The sequence below is a fragment of the Monodelphis domestica genome, chromosome 1 (assembly GCF_027887165.1).
Source record: "Monodelphis domestica isolate mMonDom1 chromosome 1, mMonDom1.pri, whole genome shotgun sequence".
Taxonomy (NCBI): Eukaryota; Metazoa; Chordata; class Mammalia; order Didelphimorphia; family Didelphidae; genus Monodelphis; species Monodelphis domestica.
Window position 1 is genome coordinate 640,993,755 of NC_077227.1, and position 19,877 is coordinate 641,013,631.

General features: G+C 30.8%; 1 protein-coding gene across 11 annotated transcripts in view; it reads left to right on the plus strand.

Moving 5' to 3' along the window:
- The window catches only part of USP34 (ubiquitin specific peptidase 34), a 357,595-nt gene that overhangs the window by 323,427 nt on the left and 14,291 nt on the right, over nucleotides 1-19,877 (plus strand). For 9 of the 11 annotated variants that reach the window (XM_056813961.1, XM_056813959.1, XM_056813952.1 and 6 more), the window contains 8 exons: nucleotides 4,534-4,569; nucleotides 11,937-12,094; nucleotides 15,240-15,318; nucleotides 16,225-16,351; nucleotides 16,922-17,029; nucleotides 17,863-17,967; nucleotides 18,099-18,223; nucleotides 19,293-19,416. In XM_056813961.1, coding sequence (XP_056669939.1) covers nucleotides 4,534-4,569; nucleotides 11,937-12,094; nucleotides 15,240-15,318; nucleotides 16,225-16,351; nucleotides 16,922-17,029; nucleotides 17,863-17,967; nucleotides 18,099-18,223; nucleotides 19,293-19,416 — 862 coding nt within the window. The remainder of the gene's footprint in view (nucleotides 1-4,533; nucleotides 4,570-11,936; nucleotides 12,095-15,239; nucleotides 15,319-16,224; nucleotides 16,352-16,921; nucleotides 17,030-17,862; nucleotides 17,968-18,098; nucleotides 18,224-19,292; nucleotides 19,417-19,877) is intronic. The other 2 variants (XM_056813953.1, XM_056813956.1) reach the window with 1 other exon arrangement.

Sequence of the window (19,877 nt, forward strand, 5' to 3'; positions counted from 1 at the left end):
TACACATTGGCTCTAAGACTGAAGGTAAGGGCTTAACAAACAAACAAATAAATAAATAAATAAATAAACAGATAAATAAATAAATAAATGAATGAATAAAGTATACTTGGAGATTATTCTTCAAAGTAAGTAGAAAATTTTTGAGTACTTAGAAAGTTTTAGTATCCATTTTTACTTAGGCTTTATCAACAGTCTTTCCTGATATTACATTCTGTTCATGCACAATAGAAGTCAGTCAGCTATACATTTTGTTTTTAATAAGTTAACTGATTATATTAGATATTGATCATTAGGTTTATGTGCTTGGCTGTGAAATGGCCACACTTAGGTGAATAAAATTAGGTTCAGAAGCATACTATGTCATGTAATTTTCTTATTTCTAATTGAGAAAGCAACATGTACACAGAAAACTAAGTGGAAAATTTAGACAAAGTAATTTCCAAGGGGAGGGCACTAGCAATTGTAATCAGGATAAGCATTCTCTAAAACAGGTCACACTTGAGCTTAGCTTTGTCCTAGGAATTTTAGGACTTAGGGTATGATGAATAGAGCTCAAAGAATGAATGAAGATAAATGGGAGAAGATCCCTAGAAAATCTTTACAGGTTTTTGTGAAGTCAAGGATCATAATTTGTCATCTTTATTCAGTAAAAGAAGTAACTTACTAAGTTGAGTCTAGCAATCTGGTAAAATAATGGTTTTTTTAGGTCATAAGCCACTTACTCTACAACAAAATCAAGAACAGTAGTATGCTTAATTAAATATGGGAGTCTTGAGAAGTTTTATAGTTCATTTCCCTGTCTTTTTTACATGTTATTAAAAGAATGAGAACTTTTAAATACCATTAGTATATTGGTATATACTTGTTTCTGTACAATCCTTAGGAATATCATTGGTACATAATAATTTAATATTGTATTTAATAATTATATTGAATAATTTAATTTAATAATATGTTTAATAATTAATAATGTTATATAAATATTGTTTTCACATGTTATTTGATCTCTTTTGGTCTCACAATAAGTCATAACTCTTTGAAGAAACCAGGAAAGGAATTATCCCAATTGTATATATGAGAAATATAAGGTTCAGAAAACCCAAATAAATACTTTACCTTAGCTATGAGTAAAAAAGTTATAAAAATGAGCTATGTATAAGAAAAGTTGGGGGAGAATCCATATTTTAAAAATCCCAAAATCAAGGTATTCTTTTTACCATACCATATCATCATATTTGAAAAAAAAGAATTACTGTCATTATTATCCATTTATAAGATGCATTTAAATTTCATAATTTCTGACTCAGTGACTTTAAAATGTTGTAAGTTGTTCATGTCAACTCTAGTGCTAAATTGGGAGCTTTGGTTTCTTACATTTATTTGGCATTTCAGTTTGTTTTCTCTGAACCCTATCCTTTTTTTAACTTGCTAGACAGCCCTCTCTTTCCCCATTAGCATATCCTTTACTTGTGTACATGTTGTAAAACCTCAGTGTAATGTTAGGTACTTAAAGAATATACAACCTCACCAGTGTTTTGTTTCATTACTCTTAATTATTTTTACCTGTTTTATGGGTGTGAGCTGGTAAAATGAATAAAACAACATCAAAGTTGTAATATTCAACTTTGATTATTAATGAAAATGAGCAATTTTTTGAGTTTTTAATCATAATTTATTTTCTCTCTTTCATTTATATATTTTGTCCATTTACCATTGTATAAGTCCTTAATATATCAAGTTTTAAATCTGTTTGCCATTTATTTTTTCCTGGCTTTTTATTATATTTTCTGTTGTAAAAAAAACTTTATCATGTCAAGCCCATCACTTATATACTTAATAGAAGGTATTACCTTCTGTTGTTAAATTGAAAGAATTCATCTTACTCCCATGGTTTTAATAAATAATTTATCCTGTTTTCTTCATTAAAAAAAAATAATATGGAGGACTTTTTTGTTCAAGTCTCATCCAGCTGGAATTCACTGGAGTATATAGTGTAAGATGAAAGTCAAGATCCCTTTTCCAACAGATAATTATGGAATTATTTTTCAATATTTTCAATTCCAAATTCTCTCTATCCTCCTTCCCCCTGCCAAATGAAATGGCAAGAAATATTAAAACTTATTATAAATTACATATAACCTTGCCTAACAATTTTAACAATTTTTGCATTAGTAATATGTTCTCACCACCTCTTTCATGAACTTCCCCCAACCACCCCCAAAAAAAAGATAAGAAAAGAAAGAAGAAAATCTGTCTCAGTTTGTACACTTAGTCTATCAATTCTATTAGGTTGTAGATAGCATATTTCATCATGAGTCCTTTGGAATTGTGGCTGGTTATTTTGTTGATCAGAGATATTAAATCTTTCAAATTGATTATCTTTATATTATTGCTGTCACTGTATAAATTATTCTTCTGCTTCTCCTCACTTCCCTTTGCATCAGTTCATATAAGTCTTCACAGGTTTTTCTGAAAATATCCTGCTCATTATTTATAGTATTACCTTACAATCATACACCATAACTTATTCAGCCATCCCCCAATTGATGGATGTCCTCTTCACACTACAAAAAAGCTGCTTTATTTTTGAACATATAGGTCCTTTTCCTTTTTCTTTGTTCTCTTTAGGCTATAGACTTAGTAGTAGTATTGCTGGGTCAAAGATGGTATGTACAGTGTTCTCCAGAATAGTTGGATCCAGGTCAAAGTTCTACAAACAGTGAATTAATGTCCCTGTTTTCCCACATCCCTTCCAGCTTTTGTCAGTTTCATTTTTAGTCTCTTACCAATCTGATGAGTGTGACATGTTGCCTCAGAGTTTTAATTTACATGTCTCTAATTATTGGCATTTTTTTAGGGCATTTTTTTCACCTAGTTATTAGTAACTTGGATTTCTTCCTCTGAAAAGTGTCTATATCTTTTGATGATTTATCAATTAGAGAATGGCTCTTATTACCAATTTGACTTTGTTCCTCCCCTTCCCACCCCGTGTGTGTGTGTGTGTGTGTGTGTGTGTGTGTGTGTTTGTTTACATGCACAAAAATGTATGAAATGAGACCTTTATCTGAGAAACTTATTACAAAGATTTTTTTCCCTTAGTTTCATTCTTCTTGTTTTAGTTGCATTGGGTTTTTTTGTTTATGCAAAAACTTTAAAATGTTATATAATCAGTTTTGCCTTCTGAGAACCTCTCTGTCTCTTGTTTGGTCATGAACTCCCCAACGTATAGATCTGGAAGGTAGTTTATTCCATATTCCACTGATTTGCTTATGTCCCTCTTTATATCTAGATCATATGCCCATTTTGAGCTTATCTTACTATGTAGTTTGAGAGGTTTATCTCTGCCTAGTTATGGCTAGACTATTCTCCAGTTACCCAGTAGTTTTTGTCAGAGAGTTATTTCTTACCCTTTATAGTTGGACTCTTTGGACTTATAAAAACAATAAGTTATTGTTCTCATTTGCTTCTGCATATTGTTTACCTAATCAGTGTCAGAACTTTTTGATGATTATACCTTTGTGGTGCAGTTTGAAATTTGACACTGCTTATCCCCTTTCCTTTTTTTAAATTGACTTTCTTGACTTTTTTGTACCTGCAAAATTTTTTTTATTATTTTTCTAGCTCTATAAAGCTATCTTTGGTAGTTTTATTGGCACGATACTGAGAAAGTAAATTAGTTTAGGTCGCAATGACCTCTTTAATATGTTAGCATGTCCATAAGAAATTATCGCTTCAATTATTTAGATCTGTATTAGTGCAAAAAGTGTTGTAATTATATTCATATATTTTCTGTACATGTCTTGGAAAATAGACTCCCAAGTGTGTATTACAACTATTTTAAATGGGATTTATCTCTTTTTGTTGAGTTTAATTGACAATATGCAGAAAAACTTAGGATTTGTGGTATATTTTTTATATACTGCAACTTTGTTGAAGTTGTCAATTATTTCTTTTAGTTTTATAGTTGATTCTCTAGGGTTTTCTAAGTAACCCATCATGTCACCTGCAGATACCTTTGTTTCCACATTGCCTATGCTTCTTTGGTTTCTATTTCTTGTCTTACTGTGATAGATGGAATTTCTAGTACAATATGAATAGTAATGGTGATCTTTGCTTCATTCTAATACTGTGGGAAAGGCGTCTTTCTAGCTTAATTCCCTTAGAGCTAATGCTATTCTTGGTTTAGATAACTACTATTTACATTTTAAGGAAACCTCCATTTATTTCTGTACTTTCAAGTGTTTATAACAGGAATGTTGTCTTTTGTCAACAGCTTTTGTTACATGTATTGAAATAATTATATGATTTTTGTTGTTTTCATTGTTAATATGGTCAATTATACTTAATAGTTTTCTTAATATTGAACCAACCCCTACACTCCTGGTAAAAATCCAGCTTTGTCATAGTGTATGATATTTTTGATGTGTTGCTGTAATCTCCTTGATAATGTTTTATTTAAAATTTTTGCAACAATATTCATTAGGGAAATTGGTCTATAATTTTCTTTTTCTATTTTGACTCTCCCTGGTTTAGGTATCAAGACCATATTTGTGTCATAGAAGGAATTTGGTAGGACTCTTTTTTTTTTTTTCAAATAGTCTACGTAGTATTAGAATTAATTGTTCTTTAAATGTTTCATAGAATCTGCTTGTAAATCTGTCTAGTCTTGTTTTTATTTTTTTCTTAGAGAGTTCATTTATGACTTATTCAATTTGTTTTTCTAAGATAGTAATTTTAAGTATTCTCCTTCTTGTTCTGTTAATCAAAACAATTCATATTTTTGTAAATATTTATCAATTTGCTTGTCAATTTTATTTGCATATTTTGGGGAAAATATCTCTTACTCATTGTTAATTTTTTGTTTGGTTATAAACTCACATTTTTCATTTTTTATACTGGCATTTTTATTTTTTAACACCAAATTAGCAAATTATTTTATTTTCAAATTTTATTTATCAGTTTTATTTGTTTTGTTTTGTTTTCAGTTTTACAAATCCCCTTTATAGGATGTTTATTTTGGGTTTTAGCTATAGAAGTTAATTGTTCTTTAATTAATTATAATTTAATTTGATTAGTTATTCTCATTTGTTTCAATCACATGCCCAATTAATTGATCTTTCTTTTGTTGAACAAAAATGCTTATATTTCTATTTTTCCCTTTAACTTTTTCTTTGGCCCATAAACTTTGGTTTGTTGTTTCAAATGGTCATTACCTCTAATGAAATTATTGATTTTTTCCCTTAATTTGTTCTTTTACTCACTCATTCTTCTTTTCCTCTTTTTTTCTCAAGTGCATTTAGAAAAAAAATTTTTTTTAATATTAAATTTTTAAAAGGTGTTCCAAATTCTCTCTCACTCCTCTTCCCACTCTTGGAGAAGGCAAGAAATTTGATATAGATTCTGCATGTGAAGTCATTTCCTCATGAATCTGTTAGAAAAGAAAACACAGACTCAAAAATAGGACGGTTATAAAGTAGCCTTTTATCTGCATTTAGATTTAGTTCTTTCTCTGGAGCAGAACAACATTTTTCATCATTTTCATCATCTTCAGAAATGTCTTAAATCAAAGTATTGTTCAGAACAGCTAAGTCATTCACAGTTAATCATCTGAGATTATTGCTGTTACTTTGTACAGTGTTCTCCTGCTTCCGTTTACTTCACTTTTGCAGTTCATGGAAGTCTTCCCAGGTTTTTCTGAAAGTTTCTTGCTTCTCATTTCTTAACAATAATTTTTCATTACAATAATATATCACAATTTGTTTGGTTGTTTCCCAGTTGAAAGACATTACATCAATTTCCTTTTTTTTTTGCCACTACAATAAGAGCCTTTATACTTTTTTTTTCCACATAGGTAATTTCCTTTAGTTCTCTTTAGTTACCTAGTATAGTGGTATTGTGTACAAAATGATTAGATCAGTATACAACTCTACCAACAATCCCCATTTTCCATATTCCTTCCAATATTTGTCATTTCCTTTGACCATTTATCAATTGGGGAATGACTTGTATTCTTACAATTCTACTTAATTTTCTGTATATTTTAGAAAGGAGGCCTTTATCAGACGAACTTACAGTAACATTTTTTCCAGTTTCCTTCTTTCTAATCCTGGCTGCTTTGGTTTCATTTGCACAAAAACTTCTTTACATCCCAAAAGGCTTCCTATCTTTTTTTTTTTTAATCATGAATTCTTCCCTTATCTATAGAGCTGGCATGTAAATTTTTCTATGCTCCCTAAATTTGCTTATATCATCCTTTATGTCCAAATCATGTACCTATTTTGACCTTATCTTGGTATATAGTATCTGTTAATCTATACCTGGTGTCTACCTAACTGCTTTCCAATTTTCCTAGCAATTTTTGTCAAATGTGAATTCTTGTCCTAAAATCTTTGATCTTTGCTTTTATGAAATACTTAATTCTGTGGTCATTTTTTGTTACTGTGTATTGTGTACCTAATCAGTTCTTTTGCTTCATCACTCTTATTTCTTAACCAATACCAATTTATTTTGATGATTACCATTATGTAATTCAGTTTGAGATCTGGCACTATTAGACTAATTTCCTTCACATTTTTTTCCATTGATTTCCTTGATATTCTTGACCTTTTGTTCTTCCATATGAATTTTGTTACCGTTTTTTTCCTAGCTCTATATGATAATTTTGAGTAGTTTTATTGTTATGACCTTAAATAAGCAAATTAATTTATATAGAATTATCTTTTTTTATTATATTAGCTTGGCCACTCCATGAGCAATTAATATTTTTCCAGTTGTTTAGTCTGGCTTTATTTGTGTAGAAAGTGTTTTACAATTGTGTTCAGATAGTTTGTGTGTTTGTTTTTGCAAATTTTTGGTAAGAGACTTAAGTATGTTATATTGTCTGACTTTTAAATGGAATTTCTCCATCTCTTCCTGCTGAACTTGTTGGTAATATATAGAAGTGCTAATGATTTTTGTGGATTTATTTTATGTTGTGAAATTTTTTGCAGTTTGTAATTATTTCAAATAGTTTTTTAATTCATTTTCTAGGATTCTCTAAAAATATACCATCATATCGTCTAAAGAGTGATTGTTTCCTCATTGCCTATTCCAATTCCATTAATTTCTTTTTCTTCTCTTCTTGCTATAGCAATCTTTTCTAGTACAATGTTGAATAAAAGTTATTATAATGGGAATCCTTACTTTTCCCCTGATATTACTGGGAAGGCTTCCAGCTCATCCCTATATTTTAGATAATGCTTTCTGATATTTTTAGATAGATACTACTTATCATTTTTGTGCAAGTAGCTGGAATAATGGATAAAGTGCCAGGCTTCGAGTTAGGAAAATTTGAGATCAAATCTGTTCTTAGACAGTTACTTCTGGGCAAGTCACTTAACCCTGTTTGCCTCAGTTTTCTCATATAATGAGCTAAAGAAGTAAATGGTAAATAAAAAAAGAAAATGGGTTCGTGAAGAGTCAGACATGATTGAAACAACTCAATAAAACTTTCCATTTTAAGGAAAGTTCCATTTATTCCTATATTTTCTAGTGTTTTTAATAGAAATTAGTTTTGTATTTTATCAAAAGCTTTTTTCTGCATCTATTCAGATAATCATGATTTCTGTTGATTTTGCTGTTGATATGGTTAGTTAAGCTAATAGTTTTCTGAATACTGACCTAGCCCTCCATTCTCGATATGAACCTCACATGATCATAATATATGATCTTTGTCATGTATTGCTGTAATCTCCTAACTAGTATTTTATTTAAAATTTTTGCATTATTATTCATTAGGGAAGTTGATATATATGGAGAGTTTGTTTTTACTCTTCTTGGTTTATGTATCAGCACTTGGTTTATATAAAAGGAATTTGGTGTGACTACCTCTTTGTCTATTTTCCTTAATAGTTTATGTAGTATTTGAATTAATTGTTTATTAAATGTTTTGTAGATTTCACTTGGAAATCTACCAAGGGATTTTGTTTTAGGGAGCTCATTGTTGTCTTTTTCAATTTCTAAGAGGTATTTAAGCATTCTCTTTCCTCTTCTATTAATTAGGGCAATTTATTTTGGGGAATATTCATCACTTAGATTGTTAAGAGTTATTGGTATATAACTGGGCAAAATAGGTACTAATATTTGCTCTAATTTTCTCTTTATTAAATTCACCCTTATTGCTAACTTGGTTTTCTTTTATTTAAATCAAATTAGCCATTGGTTATTTCCAATTCCTTGATCTGTTCTCTCTCTCTTTTTTATTTATGTAAGCATTTCAAGATAAAAAATTTACCCTAAGTACAACTTTGGTTGCATCTCATGAATTTTGGCATGTTGCCTCCTTGTTGTGATTCTTTTTAATGAAATTATTGTTTCTATGATTTGTTCTTTAACCTATTTATTCTTATTCTTTTTTTTTTAATCCTTACCTTCTGTCTCAGAATCAATGTAAGTTTCTGTTCTGAGGCAGAAGAGCAGTAGGGAATAGGAAGTTGGTATTAAGTGACTTGCCCAGGATCACATAGCTAGGAAGTGTCTGAGGCCAGATTTGAGCCCAGATCCTCTTGACTCCAGACTTGGCTCTCTTTCCATCTAGTTGCCCACCCTATTCATTCTTCAAGATTAGATAATTTAGTTTCCAGTTATTTTTTCATCTGTTTCCACAGACCTCTATCAAATGCAATTATTACTGCATTGTGGTTCTTGAAAGGATGTATTTCTACTTTTCCACATTTGATTGTAAGGTTTTTATGCCCTTATATGTGGTCAGTTATGATGAAGGTGCCATGTACTGCTAAAAGAAAAGTATATTATTTTCTAGTTCCCATTCAGTTTCTCCAGAGATCTAGCATATCTGAATTTTCTGAAAATCTGTTCATCTCCTTAACTTTTTTCTTGTCTTTTTTATGATTAGATTCATCTACTTATAAGAAGGGAAAATTGAGATTCTCCACTGCTGTGATTTTACTTTTTCTTTATGTAACTCATTTAACTTTTCCTTTAAGAATCTGGATGCTATATGTTCAATGTTGATTTTACTTCATTGTCTGTGGTTCCTTTTAGCAAAATGTAGTTTTCTCGCTTATCTTTTTAAATTAGATCTGTTTTTACTTTTGCTTTATCTGATATTATATTTGCTACTCCTACTTATTTCTTGCCTCAGCAACATAAATGATTCTGCTCCATCCCCTTACTATATGTGTGATTCTCATTTTCAAGCATATTTCTTGCAAACAACATAATGTTGGATTCTGGTTTTGAATCCATTTTGTTATCTGCTTCCACTTTATGGGTATTTCTTTATTAACAGTTATAATTACTATGTATTTCTCTCTATCCTGTTTTTTTCCCTCTCTGTCCTTTCTCCTTTTTTATCCTATCTCTTCTCTGAGGTCTGTTTTGCTTCTGACCACTGCCTCCCTTAATTTGCCCTCCATCCTTTAACTATATCCTCCAATCCCTTTCCCATCCTACTTATTTATAAAATAAGATAGATTTTTTTTTTACATAATTGAATGCATGTATTACTCTGTCTTTGAGCCAATTCTGATGAGAGCACTGTTCAGGAGTTACTTGTCATCACCACCCCCCTCCATTTTCCTCTCTACTATAAAACCTTTTCCTTTCATAGTAATTTTATGTGAGATAATTTTCTCCATTCTCACTTCCTCCCTCTCTCAGCGTATCTTTCTTCCTTACATTTCTTTTCCTCCTCTGAGATTATCCCAACTTACTTGTGCCCTCTGTGTAATTTGATTCCCTCCCTCAAAGTTCTGAGGAGTTACATATATCTCTCTTCAATAAAAGAATATGAAAATTTTAATTGATACCTCAATTTACCTTTTTATGTCTCTCATGTTTGAATGTTATATAATTTCTTTTTAGCTTTGTTATTTTCATCAAGAATTCTTGATAGTCTTCTTACCTTACACTTCCCCTTTTAGCTCTGGAGATTATACTTAGTTTTTCTGGATAGATTATTCTTGATTGTAATCCTGGAGTCTTTGCCTTCCAGAGTATTGTACTCCTTTCTTTCTGTCTACTTGCAACATTTTGTTTCAGGAGATGACCAGTAGAGTTTTTCAGTTTCTACCTTGCCTTCTTATTCTAAGATATCTTGGCAATTTTCCTGGATAATTTCTTGAAATATGATGTCTACACTTTTTTTGGTGGTTGTTCTTGAATGGTCAAATTGTCCATTGGTTCTTAAATTATCCCACCTTAATTTATTTTCCATGTCAGTTGTTTATTCTCTGACATATATCCATTTTTTTCAGACTTTAATCTTTTTTTCTATTTTTGTTCTTGATGTCATAATGAGTCATCTCCAGTTTGCCAATTCTGCTTTTAAAGGAGTGATTTTTCTTCAGGAAATTTTTATATTCCTTTTTCCAAGCTTTAATTCTCTTAATGTCTTGCTTCCATAACTATTATTTTGTTTTTTAAATCATTTTTAGCGTCTCCTTTAACTCTTTTTTGGAATTCTTGTTGAGCTTGTATCTGATCTGCATTTGTCTTTGATGCTTTGCTTGTAAATGTTTTCAAATCATTTTGTTCTATAGTTTGAGTCTTGAGATTCCATATCATAATATTAGCTCTTTTTGGATTTTTTTTGTTTGTTTGCTCATTCTTCCAGCCTACTTTAAACTTTGATTGTTTTCACTTCTGAGGATAAGGGGTTATCTGACCTGATCTTCTGTCCTGTCATGTTCTTCTGTTACTTTCACATCTTAGTCTGTGGTCCTACAATTTCTCAGTACTACCAACATAGTGTGGTCTGGGAAGAAGTCTTTTCATTGCACTCCTGACCTGAGCGCTACACTGGAATTGTTGGCTTTGTATGTAATTGAGTGTTAGTAAACTGTTGTTGGACTCAGTCACTGGTTGGAGTTTCTTTTGGTTCACAGTAGCTGAATTAAAATAAAACCTTTAAAATACATACTTGTGATGAAGAAAAATCCCCATTTACCTATTCTTTTTTGTATTTTTATAATTCACGAGTGTTAGATTTTATCACATTTTTCCTCTATTAATTATATGTATGTAGATTTAAAATTGTTTTTTGTTTTATGTTTTATTTTGTTCATATCATTTTTTGATGTTGAACAAGAAATTACATAATATTATGACTGATATAAATTTCTTAGGGTATTTATTTTATTGACTAATATCTTTTTTAGTATTTGTTCATCTATATTCATTAGGAAATTTTGCCTATAATTTTCTTACTGTTATCTTTATTTGGTTTTTGCATTAAATCTTATTTGCCTCATAAAAATATTAATCTGTAAAATGCTCCATCTTTCTATTTATTTATGGATTATCTATTGATATAGGGTCTATTTGTTCTTGAGAAACTTGAATGAATTCTGTTATGACTATATCAGTTAGGTGTTGTTTTATAGGCTAATTCTTTGACAACTTACCTTATTTATTCCTCTAAGACTAGTCTTTTTGAATTTTTAATTTCATATGGTTTCAGTTTCTGCAAAAATTTATATTTTTTGAAATTATCTATTTCTTTTAGATTTTCTAACTTGTTAAAGACCAGGTTTTATTTTCTTATTCACATCTTTCATTCTCTTATCTATTTATTTCTCATGTAATTTTAATATTTACTACTTTTAAACTTTGTTTTATATTGTTTTTTTGTATCTTTGAGGAAAATCTTGATCTTTAATTTTTTTTTCATATTAATCTAGGCATTAAGCCTTATAAACTTATTTATAAGAATAGTTACAGTTGGATCTCACAGGTTTTGATAAATTGTTGTTATTGCATTTTAGCTATCCTTTTTTCAAGATTTCCTCTTCAACCTAATCATTAACAGGTTGTTTTTAGTTTCTATGCATTTTTTAAATTTTTGCTCATTACTTTTCATTGTTCTGATTTTATTGTATTTTGACATAATAATATAGTATGTATAATTTCTGCCTCTTTCTCCTTTGGTTTTTTAGGCAGTGGAAGAACTGTTTAACCTGATGCAATTGTTTGTAGCTCAGAGGCCAGATATGAGAGAGGAAGAGTTAGAAGATATTAAACAATTTAAGAAAACAACTATCAGTTGTTATTTGCGTTGCTTGGATGGCCGTTCCTGCTGGACAACTTTAATAAGGTTAAAAAAAAAAAGGTGTTTTTAATAAAACCAAAATGATCACACCCTTCATTTAGAAAGAGCATACATTTAAATGATTCATACTTGAAGGTAATTTAGCTTGAAGATGTTTAATATGAATGAACCACAAAAAAGGAATAATTTCATTAATTTCTTGACATTTGTCAAGATAATTCCCCTCATTTGATAATATTAATAGCAGCAATTATATTTGTCTTCCAGAAGTTTGGGATACTTTACATATTTATATTGAGTAATTTAGTCACTTGGAAAACAAGTATTCTTTCAGATACATAGCACTCTAATAATAGTTATAATTTGTAAGAACAAAACAAAAAAATGAAAAAAATGTTATATTACCAGTTAGTGTTTTAGACTTACAAGTCATTTAATTCTTCAGAAAGAACCATCTTATTCATTCCTTTAATATACGGGGCCAATGTTCAGACTGGATTTCACAGAATACCACTGTATAATATTTATTCTAAGTCTAACAAATGAGTTCTGTGTTATGTTATTATTTCTCAAATAGTTTCTTGAAAGCTTAATTGATAACTAGTTCCATTTAGATTTTCTAGCCTAAGAAAAAGAATATTATCAAATCATGCATTGTCTTTATAAGAATGCCTGAGAAATAGTAATATTTTCATGTACCTCAATGAATATTAATTATTCCTCTTGAAGTAAATGTGTATAAATATTTGTGTTAATTTGATAATCCTCTTTAAGGCCAGATCTTTTTTAATTCTGAAGAACTAGGGTTTAATATAGTCTCCAGAACGACTTCTTGATTTACTGTTAATTCGTGATTTATTCTTCTGTTTATTTATGGGAGAAAATAACAGGTAAAGATTTTCAATTTGAGAAAGTCAATATGAAAAGATAGCCTTGAAAAATTAGTTCTCAGACCAAATACATTAGGAATATGAGTCATTAAGCTAGGAATTTGTAAACTGAAGGTCTTGTTCTCACTCCCTTAGGCATATTATTAGCCTTAGTCTCCTGAGAAATAAAAGGGTTGGACTAGAAGATCCCTAAGATCCCTTCTGGTCCCCCAAATTCTTTGTTTCTAATACATTTTTCTCCTCAGTCTAAACCAGTGGTTTCATCAATATAAAGGAACTCCCAATGTGGAGATTTTCTCCACTTATACAGATTGGTTAACTAGTCTTCAACTGCGGGCAAGTAGGTGGAACAATGAATGAAGTGCCAGGCCTAGAGACAAGAGTACCTGGGTTCAAATCTGGCCTCAAACACTTCCTAGTTGTGCAGCTCTAGGCAAGTTGCTTAACTCTGCTTGCCTTGCCCATTGCTCTTCTGTCTTAGAGTTGCTACTAAGACAGAAAGTAAGGGTTAAAAGAAAGAAAGAAAGAAAGAAAGAAAGAAAGAAAGAAAGAAAGAAAGAAAGAAAGAAAGAAAGAAAGAAAGAAAGAAAGAAAGAAAGAAAGAAAGAAAGAAAGCAATCAGCTTTTTAGGGATAGGTAGGTGGCTCAGTGGATAGAGAGCCAGAGCTGGACTCAATCACACCTGGGTTCAAACCTGGCCTTAGGCACTTCCTAGCTATGTGACCCTGGGCAAGTTACTTAACCCCAGTTGCCTAGCCCTCACTGCTTTTCTGACAAAATGTAAGGGTTCGTTGTTTTTTTTTTAATCACAAAGAAAAAATGGTTTGATTACTTCACTTGACTCTTCAAACAATGTTTCTTTCCTTGTTCTTTGATATATGGCCCATCCTGAAAAGCTTTTTGAAGAAAAAATTTATAATAGCATTTTAATCTTAGCCTCAAAAACATAACTCTCTTCAGTTCATATACTATTAATTTAGATGAAGAAAGAACAGGGAATGTACTGAGCCACAAACCCCAAGGTAAAAATTTTGGATTAGAATTCCCTTGTTAAAAATGAGTAAAATAATTGAGCTATGGTGAGCAAAACAGTTTCTTAAAAATTATTGTGGTTTTATGTGTTATGCATGCCTAGCCTACTAGCTACTATCACTCAAGTATTCAGTTAAACATTTAATTGGGTATATAAAATTATTATGGACTTTGAGATATTTTATTCTTCAAAAAAAAGAATTAGTGCTAAATTTCTCTCTTTATTTGAATTATCATTACACATAAGCAAAATTAAATATGAAGATATTTAGAAGAAATCTAAAGATTTCTAATAATCTGAAGATCTTCTTGTAGCCAGTTTTGTCATTAATGTTTGAAAGCTATTTACCAATATTTTCAGTAATTTTGGATTTTTTTAACTTATTGCTAAATCTTTATATTAAAAATCTTTAAGATAACCTCAAAAACTGTGTTCAGTCTGAGGGTTAAGAGGGATACACTGTGTTCTATTCTCAAATAAACTAAGGAAAGAGCATCCCCAGCCATCAAAAGCAGTTGGTTGCAATGAGAAAAATGGCAGGCAAACACCAGTCCTGTAACTTGCACATGCAAAAATGGATGCCTGAAAAGGTTTCCTATGTATGTATACTTTCAAGAATCTCTAACTTCCCAGCACTAATCTCTCCTCTATATACCTCTCACTCCTTGGAGCTCCAGGCCCCTCATCCACCCACCCTCCCTACTCCTAGCCTGAGGTCATAAGAATATGGAAGTCAGAGAGTTACCAACCATGCCACCAAGACTATACACAACAAAGATTATTTTCTTTGATGTCCAAGTTGGAGTCTGTCTATATTTTTCTTGTAGAAACATTGGTTAGATTCTATTATACTCTTAGCAAAGTATTTTCTAGTTACTAAATATCAGTTATTAGTTATTTTAGTCATCTAAAATAAAATAGTAAATGAGGTTTTGATGTCTTTTACTAAGAAGTATGTTTAACTTTATTTCTATGAGAAAAATGAATTCTAAATGGCCAGGAAACTCTTGGAATACAATTTATCCATAAATTGGTTTTGTCTATGGTTTTCTCCATGTCATTGACAGGCTTCATTTTTGTTCCCATTTCTTCATACTATTCTTGCAAAAAATGTTAATTTTCTTTAGGTGGGAAATTTGAAATGCATTATTTGTTTGCTTGTGAATTCAGGAGGAAAATCTAGCTCAGTGATTTTAAATTGAAAATTTTTTTGTACTTTCTTACAATAAATGAGAAGCCTCAAGAAAATATATTTCTATTCCTCTAGTGCCTTCAGAATACTACTAGAATCTGATGAAGATAGACTTCTTGTTATATTTAATCGAGGATTAATCCTGATGACGGAGGTATCTGTAGATATGTGTGTGTCTATATCTTAGAGGTGTGTGTGTGTACATGTAGGTTGCATTTTACTGAAAACAAAGGGTTATTGTTAACATTCTTTGTTTGAAAGTATATGTTCTTTTTTTTTTTTTAGGAGAACTATATTGTGTTACATGATGGTCCTTTAATTGATTAACCTGTGAATCCTAATTTATTACAAATATAATTAGAGCATTGTTTATTTTAATTTTTTTACCTCTTTAAAGTAGTTTCATTTTAAATACTTTAAAATACATTTTAATCAATATATAAATAATTATAAAGTGGTTTTTATCTCTTCCAATTATGTCACTCAGCCTGTTATCTAATAGAGTGGCTATATTATTGCTCCATTTATAGGAGAAAAACTTATACAACAAAATTAAATTATTTGCCTCACTCAAAATGCATTTTAAGTTATTTTATTTAATAGAAGATCAAAACAGTGGTGTTAAGATAATCAGAGATAACTGTAGAAGGACACTACTGTTTCAGTAAGAGTAAAAAGAAAATGAAATGTGAAAACAACAAACCAAGAGTTAAAACTAATAAACAAGAGATAAAAAGTTAATTAAGTGGAGGAAAACATTCCTATTTTTTTATACTTAACAATCTTCTCCACATACTAAAATGTTAAATCTCATTTCCTATTCTTTTTTACTTTCTCCTCTACTATTTTCTGCCACTTTATAATCCACTAAAGAAAAGAAAGAAGCAAATGTACAAATATTGGTTATGGATATTGTTGGGTTTTTGTTTTTCCTAAGTATCACTCAGAGTAGATAACTTTGTACTCCTTTAGATCACTAAAAGAATGAAACCATATAATAGTGCTATCAAAATAAAATCATTGTTAATAATTTAAATATATTATTTTCCACTCTTTGTAGTCATTCAACACATTACACATGATGTATCATGAAGCCACCGCATGCCATGTGACTGGAGACTTAGTAGAACTTCTGTCCATATTCCTTTCAGTTCTGAAGTCCACCCGCCCTTATCTTCAGAGAAAAGGTTGGTTTATAATTTTCTATTTTTACTTAGTTAATTTGATGAATGAAAGAAAATAGATTGATTAGCCTTTTATAGTTTCACCACCTCCATCAGAAGCAGAAACAAAAAAGGAAACAGACAAGAAATGTGTAATGATATCAACCAGGAATTAAGTCAGAATTGTCCCACCCCCTCATATTTTTTGCTCTTGCTTTTTTGACCAAAGTTGTAGGCTAATGATAACTCTTATATCTTATTTACATATTGGCATGGATTTTTTTTCTGACTATTTAAAAAAATAGCTATCAGATTAGATTTATTTTTCCCCTATTTATAATTTAAGCCTCACATTTCCTAGGATATGGCATTAATGAGATTCATAATAAAATAACTAAAGCATGTATTAAAAAAAATCCATCAAATTTAAGTTTGACAGCAGTAGACATTTTATAAAAGTATTAAGCATATCCTTCAAAAGATGTTCATGTAATATATTTGAAACTATTCAGTATTAACATTTGCAAAAGAAGATTGTCAGAAAGTTATACTGGTGTGTTTCATGGTATTTTGGTGTATATTTTGTGTTTACAGATGTGAAACAAGCATTAATTCAGTGGCAGGAACGAATTGAATTTGCCCATAAGCTCTTAACTCTGCTTAATTCCTATAGTCCTCCAGAACTTAGAAATGCATGCATAGGTAAGTTACTTGAAAGGATCTCACCTATGTGCTAAAATCAGTGAAGAGAATATTTATGTGTACATTATTATTATTATTATTCTGGTGGTTGTATTCCAGGGTAGTAGTATCAGATTAAGTCAGTTTAGTTATTATTTAACCACTTTTTAAATTCAGTTACTTCATATTATATATTAAGAATAGCACTGAACTGGGAGTTAGGATCCTGAATTTTTAGTGCTTCCATAGTTGCTAAGTCATTTGACCTTGAACATTGTCTATAATTAACAAATTTTCCTAGAAGTCTCTTGCCCATAGTCTTCAGGTATAATCTGTAACTTTTACATGCTTTCAATGAGAGTAAAAGACAGCAGTAGCCACCTACCCCAAGATACTCTGCTTGACATCAGTCAGACTATTTTTTTGGAAGTCAGCCACCCAACTAGAATCCTAAAACACAAGAGGAAATTGGAATTATCACTTTAGTTTACAAAACTTTCTACTTAGGATCTATTTCTCAAAACATAAGATCACTAACTTAAAGCCTGATTTGTTTTAGGCCTTTTCCTTATTGCAGTTTCCTATCTGAGACATATTATTTGACCAAAATAGAAGCAGAAGAAGCAGGTACAAATAAACTTATTGTTAGTGTTGAGTTTTGTTATGCCTAATAGCTATGTGAATCCAGGACTTTATACTACTCTGAAAAGGATTCTTTCAGTATCAGGAAGGGATAGAGTTCCTTTTCCCATCTCTTTCTTCTGTAGACATTAGTCTACTCTGGGAATTCGTGAATTTGAAGACATCTAGAAACACGTGGCTTTCTAACGGCCAAACTGAATTTTTATTTTCAGATGTCCTTAAGGAACTTGTGCTTCTGAGCCCTCATGATTTCCTGCATACTCTAGTTCCATTTCTACAGCACAACCATTGCACGTACCACCACAGTAATATCCCAAGTATGTACATATAGATTCTGATATCCTAATATTTTGGCATTTGGTCTTTTGGGACACTAAAAACTATGACATTTTGTACATATTTTTGACATTTTTCCCAATATCCTTATTCTAACCCTTTAATATCCTAGTGTCCCTTGGACCTTATTTCCCTTGTCGAGAAAATCTCAAGCTAATGGGAGGGAAAAGCAATATCCGTCCACCACGTCCTGAACTCAACATGTGCCTCTTGCCCACAATGGTGGAAACCAGCAAGGTATGTTAGAATGTGGAAAACCCTATTCTTGGAGATCAAGATTTTCACATTTTCCCCTTTGGAATCATTTCAATTGAACTAATATTTATTGAACTACTACTATGTACAAGACACTGTGCTGAGCACTACAAAGTAGCTAAATGACACACTAGTCTCTGCCTTAATTGGGCATATGTTAGACTGCAATGTTCATTTTTGTTCATTTTAAATAAATTAGATTCATTTACATTTTTTTCCTTTTAGTGCTGTGAAATAAGGAGCACAAGTAGTTGGTTTTGGAAGCAGAAGAAAAACTTTTAGCATGCTTGATGTGTCATCCATAGCTCAATTGTGTTTTGGGCTATGGCTCTTAAATCCAAAATGTTGAATAGGTTATTCTCACTTTTCTCAGTAAGCAACCCTTTTAGCAATTAGCTTATGTTGATGTTTTAGTGGCCTGAGAAGTATTTAATATGGTTGATTAATAGATTTATTATTACTCTTTCTGGTCCCTGTCTTCACGATATGTGTGGTGAAGGTTAAAATAGATAGAAGATTGAAAAACCTGTCATGCATACTTTTCTTCCTACCTAACTATACTTGTTGTTTAGGTAATTCTTCCTGTAACCTCTCCATACCCATGCTTTATCTTCTTTTATTAATGGAGTATAGCTATCACAGAGAAGTTGTTATAGGATCTATAGTTTATAAATTAAATAGTTCCTACCATATAAATATGTAAATAACTTAGGGTTAAATCCAGAAAGCTAATCGATTCTTTTCTTCTACTGATTTTTATACATAGAATACTGAAGCAACAGATAAAGCAACCACAAATAAATTTTATTTAATATCCAGTATGTGAAAAAAGAATAGGTACTTGTAAATGACATGGACACATTAATTGCTCACTGAAAATACTTTAGAACTTATTTAACACAATGTCAATGGAATTTGGGGATTTTTTTACCAAGTTCTTATTACAATTTTTATCATTAATAAATTTAGTAAGCTTATTACTTTTGCCACATACTGTCTTCCATTTATTATACAATTTAAGTGCAACCATTTTATCATCTTTAACCTTCAGGGCAAAGATGACGTTTATGATCGTATGCTGCTAGACTACTTCTTTTCTTATCATCAGTTCATCCATCTATTATGCCGAGTTGCAATCAACTGTGAAAAATTTACTGAAACATTAGTTAAGCTGAGTAAGTATGCAAGATGAGCTATAAATTCCACTGAATTATTTGAAGCCCTAGCCATCCAGGAAGGGGAACAAAAATTATAAGAAAAACCCAACCCTTTGGGGGGGGTGGTTGTTGTTTTTACAAAAACAGTATATTATAATTATAATCTGGGGGAAAGTTTTCCATTTTTGCTAAGAAAACACAAGCTGAGTGTTTTCCATGTTGTTCTCTAGCACAAGGTTATAGTTGGCCTTAGAAGAAAAGGAATAAAAATAGCTGATCTATGCTTCTTACAGTCACCTAAGTCCATAGGAGACTAAAACTTGCCCCATCACTGCCCAGTTTTCCAGGGAAAGCTGCCCAGTTCATGAGTAACTTTCTAAATAGATTTCAACTGCTTTTCTCTGCCATTTCCCCCGACTGTTTTTTTGTGGGTGAAAAAGTAGGCAGAAAAATGCAGTAAGTACCAGCTGTTTTTAGGA